Source organism: Fragaria vesca, linkage group LG3 (genome assembly GCF_000184155.1).
Source record: "Fragaria vesca subsp. vesca linkage group LG3, FraVesHawaii_1.0, whole genome shotgun sequence".
NCBI lineage: Eukaryota > Viridiplantae > Streptophyta > Magnoliopsida > Rosales > Rosaceae > Fragaria > Fragaria vesca.
In genome coordinates, this window is record NC_020493.1 from 22,051,958 (window position 1) to 22,057,337 (window position 5,380).

The 5,380-nt window shown below is 36.9% G+C and overlaps 1 protein-coding gene across 1 annotated transcript; it reads right to left on the bottom strand.

Moving 5' to 3' along the window:
* Positions 1-761: 761 nt before the first annotated feature.
* On the bottom strand, positions 762-3,338 carry LOC101306505 (F-box protein CPR30-like). The gene is made up of 4 exons (XM_004294797.1): positions 2,624-3,338; positions 1,103-1,245; positions 902-978; positions 762-789 (listed from the first exon to the last, which is right to left on the bottom strand). The coding sequence occupies exon 1, from the start codon at positions 3,307-3,309 to the stop codon at positions 2,638-2,640; it is 672 nt and encodes a 223-aa protein (XP_004294845.1). The 5' UTR covers positions 3,310-3,338; the 3' UTR covers positions 762-789; positions 902-978; positions 1,103-1,245; positions 2,624-2,637.
* Positions 3,339-5,380: the final 2,042 nt, after the last annotated feature.

Below are 5,380 nucleotides of genomic sequence, written 5' to 3' on the forward strand. Positions count from 1 at the left end.
TTAATGACAATATTATGGTTTCTTAAAAATAACTGGGGCAAAATGGTCAGTATACCCGCCCCTTGGCGCGGTGTAGTATCCACATTATGCATATTTTACACATGTATAAGAGCTATCACAAAAACAACTTTTATATAACAAAATATCTAGTCTTGTATTCTACCCAAAATATAAATGTTCTAATTGTTTTGATTTGTAAGATTCAAGATGTAGAAGAAAAGTCAAAAATGGAGGGCAAAAGAATATTTGCCGAGAGAGAGTCTATCTAAAAAAATGTTTCAAAAAAAAAAAAAAAAAAAAACTATTCATATGCTTATGATATGAACAGTCGACCAAGCTTTAGTATATAGTATAATTAGTGACAATTGAACGCCAAACTTTCATTGCATAAATACATTTTCCAAAAGAGTTACTCAAAGCCTTAGCATCCCGCCAGTGTTTCGTGGATGCACATAAAAAAGTTTGTTGTTAAAAAGAGTGACCTTATTCATCTATGTCCTGATAAGAATTACGTTCCGATCACCAATTTACCCCGAACAAGGCTTAGCTACCACAGTGCCGCCGTAAGGAGACTACTAGATGGTTGTGCAAAGGAGGAGCTAATGAATGATGGGCAGCTAAATAAAAGGCCACAATGGAAGTGGGTAGCCAGGATGTTGCCTGCACAGAGCTTCAGATTCTACCGGTATAAATTTCATTACGAGTGTCACTGCTGATTAATCGAAAGGTGAATCATGTTAAACAAGTTGACATGTTCTCACTATTTATAAACCCTTTCAATAAAATATGCTACAGCAAACACACAAGAATGGAAAATTTCATTAGTGGCAAAGACAATTTCGGCCAGTTATCCATATTCCAAAGAAACAACAGTTGGATGTGATTAAGAAACTTTAATTACCTTGCAAGAAAACAAGAACTAGTGTAAATGATTAAGATAGAAGGAACTCTATTTCACCAGAATATTGATGTATTCTTCTGTAAAGACATTAGTAAACCAGTACAATCATTTACTCTCCAATATCTCTTTGAAATTAAAACGAGAATACTAATATAAGGTCTGGTAAAGATCCACATTCAAAGCGAATTATGTTAGGATTACCTATCCATACTAGATAGATACATGAAAGAAGTTCAAAGGTTCAGCCGGTAGATGGAGAGACTGAAATTCAAAATGCAGCAAGTTATCGCATTTCAGAGCTGCGGAAAACAGTACGTTGAAAGTCATTTGCCCCTATTTCTGACCTGCACAGAGTTGGAAAAATTATGTTGGAAGTTATGCTTCGGCAAGCTATATTTATAAATGGAGTCCCAAAAGGGATGCTGGATGAACACACTGGTAGTTGTAGTATATCACTTTTAAAAGATCATTTTAGATATTTGTATTAACACAGCACAGGAAAGTGAAGTGATGGGACATGTGGTCCACAGTTGATGACAGAGATGTAGGAAGATAATACATTTTCAAGACATGTAATGTAAAAGGTAATCAACCCTATACAGAAAAAGTACAAAACTACAAACCATGGAGATTCAGTCTAAATACTGAGAATCAAAGAAAATCAACAGAAATTATAGTAAGCAAAATAGCATATTCAATAAAATAGCCTGATTTCTGCCCGTATTAAACTGTCAAGTAGCCACAAAAAACTGCCATTCGATGTAATCAATAAACCAGATAATATAGATGGTTGGGATTCAAAGTGATAAGCACACAGCATCAACAGACAAATGGTCAGTGAACCTGGTCGGAGATCATCCACCACCTCACCGTACATACCAGCAATCCTGAGTTTACAGGACATTGGTTAACTTGGTTTAGAAACTAAATCAGCATATGGAAAATAAAACTTGGCTACACTGTTGTAGTGTCAAAATCTAGCAGTAAGAGTGAAAAACAAATGAAAACAAAAAGGGCCAATATGTTAGTCGGTGAAAAGTAATGTAGTTCAGTAAACAATTTCTGTTACTTCGCTAGAGTGCAAATATAATCCTCTTCATGCTTTGCGTAGAAGGTTTTTGGAAATGAACCATCCCTAAAATCAAACCTACGTTGCGTAAAGCATCAATTGCATCAACTCTTATACACTTCTACAGTTCTACTGCAACAGAAAATAAAAACATGTTATATCAAGCACAATGCAGTAGCATGAACAGTACCTTGGCGACCACAGTTGTCTAAAATAATACCAAGCTGATGCTATATAAAGCACAAATTCAAGCACTAATAATAGGAGTAGTGTAACCATGATATGACCAATTCTTATTTTATGTCTTGTTCTCCAAACATATAGTATAGTTTTGCTCTGAATTTGTTTTTTATCGGAGTAGGTTTGCTTGATTTCTACTAAGTAGTTACTAATCTGTGTTGTTAAACGACAGAAAAAGAAAGACAATCAGCGGAGACAGGAACACAACAAGACACCAGAAAGATATAAACAGCACAACTTATGGCAAAGAAAAATTATAACACATGGCAAAGGAATCAAAGCAATCAGCATACATAATATCAACATTGTGGCTGAGCTAAATTTCGATGGTCATAGGTCATATAACATTAGCAGTCAATTGCATATAAACAAGAAGATAACATAATTAGGAAAGAAGTTCTATAAATAATCACCTTAGTTATTTGCCTCAATAAGAAACTGCATCTTTCGTGTCAAGCAAGACAAGGCTCTCCTCATAACAGTGAACAGAGCAAAACTGACCTCCAGATATCCCAAGAGCTTTAAACTGTTTGCTCACAAGATCAAGTGAAACCAACTCAAGGCTATCCAAACGTACCAATATCACTTCGCCACTCCTCTTAAAACACAATGCTTCAGCTGGACTTCTTTCCGGACCTTGTAGACTGAGAACCAACAACTTTGTCCATGATTGCTCCTCACTGTACTCTTTCATTACCCAAATATCAAGAAAATAATCACCCTTATTATTCCACCTCATACTATGAAACAGAGCAATAGATTTTCTATCTCCAGAAGCCGACAACATCAAGTCCTCCGGAAAATTCGATTGGAAGCGCATAGGCAAATTTATCTCTCCAAATGACTCACTCGCCACATCAAATGTCAAAACAAAATACTGCTTATTGTAAGCCGGCCAGTGAAGTGCCCCATTGACGAAAACCTGGACCCAATATCCAGACGTAACACACAGAGGCAGAGTATGAACCACTCCCCAAGAGCCCCTGGCTAGTGAATAGACCTGAGCTATACTCGGCCCATCGTCAGTTACATTATTGAGAGTGGTTAGCCTCACAACCTTATAGTCATTCCCAATAGCATCATAACCCAGACCAGACATATCAGTATATATACCATGCGTCGAAAACCTCACACTGGATTGGGGAAGGGTCACATACTTTCTCACATTAGGGTTCCATATAACAAATGTGTCACCACAACGCTTTAAATCATCAGCAAGGAAAACCAGCCCATTACAAGTACCCACAGCACGAAGACACGCATTGATCAATTCTTCAATATTATCAAGTAGTGGAAATTCAATCTTGCGATACTCGGTAACAGCGTTGTCATCATAATGCAGAGAGTAAGAGTCTCCTATAAACCCGGAATCGGGACCTATTCCATAAGGGTTGGAAGAGTCTTCATTAGCTAAAAGAGTGTGGAGGAGAAGGAGGTGAGTGGCATTTTGGTCACTGAAATTGAGAGTGTGGTTGCGGATAAATGTTGGGTGTTTGATGGTAGAGTTCCAGGATTTGGAGACAGAAGTGAATCTGATGAGGGATTTGATGGGTAGTCTAAGTAGGATGTCGGGTATGAGTTCTTCAGGGAGGGATTTGAGCCAATCTGTGATGACATTAGAAATTGGCAAACCAAGCTTAGAGGTGGATCCAGGGTTCAAGAGAGACTTACCTTGATAGCATTCCTCACACATCGTGAAACTGAGAGGAGACTGCGTGTGAGAATAAGGTATAAGAGGCCGCCGTTGGCTTAAACCGTGTATCCAAAAACCCTCAGAAATACGAGGCTTTCTATTTGCCCTGGAATAGGGAAATGAATATTTGGGCAGGCTTTAGCCTTTAGGTGTCTCATTATTGTTTTTTTTTTTTTCTTTAGGAAATATCAAGAATTTCATTTAATCAAAACAAGAACAAAGAAAAGAGAACATAAAATTTATACTTTTCCTGCGTCTAGGAATACTGAAAGAAAGAAAATATTTTCTTGAAGGTTGGGTAAATGTAAGGAAAAATTGTTCCTTTCAAAATCCATAGGAACCATTTTTCCATTTCATTTACTTGTATTTATTACTCACAATATATTATTTTCTTATTTTAATTAACAACTTTTCAGATGATTTTCCTTATGTTACCAAACATCGGAACAAAAAGTGATCGGGAAATTTCGTTTCTCTTCTTTTTCTCTTCCCGTGGGAAAGACAAAAGAACTATTTTCCTTTTTGCGAACCAAACGAGACCTAGATTCAGTTACGGGTCTATCATCATTGATGTCGTCTAGGGCTGGCATTGGTAGGTATACCGACTCTATTTACCAATACCATGTACCAACCAACTTAAGGTTGGTAGGCAAAATCTTGTACCAATACCAACCGTCAAAGTTGGTATACCAACTTAGTTGGTACGGTTGGTACTCGGTTGGTATGGTTGGTAGTAGGCCTCTACCAAGTTTAGATTGAGGCCCAACAAACTGAAAAGCCCAACTCATTTGAATCCTTTTTTTGGGCCTCTACCAAGCTTCTATCAATTATCAAACTATTCAAACACATTCAAAGTTTCACACATCATATAATTTCAAATGCAACAAGCCAACAATGTCCAAAGTCTTATATAGAAAATTAAACAACACATGTCCAAAGTCCAAACAACACAGAAAGTCGAGGCGCTGCCATTGTATCACATAATTACCTAACTTTGATTGATAGATAATTACCTAACTTTACAACTTCTTATGACACTAAGTCATTGTATCACATAATTACCTAACTTTGAGATCTTCTTTCACCCCCTTGAGCTCTTCCACTTGCTCCTCCAGCTCCTTGACCGTCTTTTTAAATTGCGGATTCCTGCAACCACAGAAATGGCACTGAGGCTAATCAAATGTTACAAACAAGTATAAACAAACTCATGATCAGAAGCACTAGTACGAAGTTAGAAAAACAAACAGGCAAATTCATAAACTTTTACTTCCCAATCAATTGGGGATCCTATCTATTACCAATAACTTGTTCCAAGTAGCAAAACAACACTAATCTCATCAACTAAAATCAATCAAAACATCAAACTTTACCCAGAAAAAAGTTGAAAAACTTTCGACTACCCACTATATTTTACCAATCTAATTTACCTTGACCTCAACTACACACACCCAAATCAACATTACAAATGCAAGATATA

What these genes read in the sequence shown, in the direction of transcription:
- LOC101306505 (XM_004294797.1), bottom strand. Translation starts at nt 3,309, where the DNA reads ATGTCTGGTCTGGGTTATGATGCTATTGGGAATGACTATAAGGTTGTG.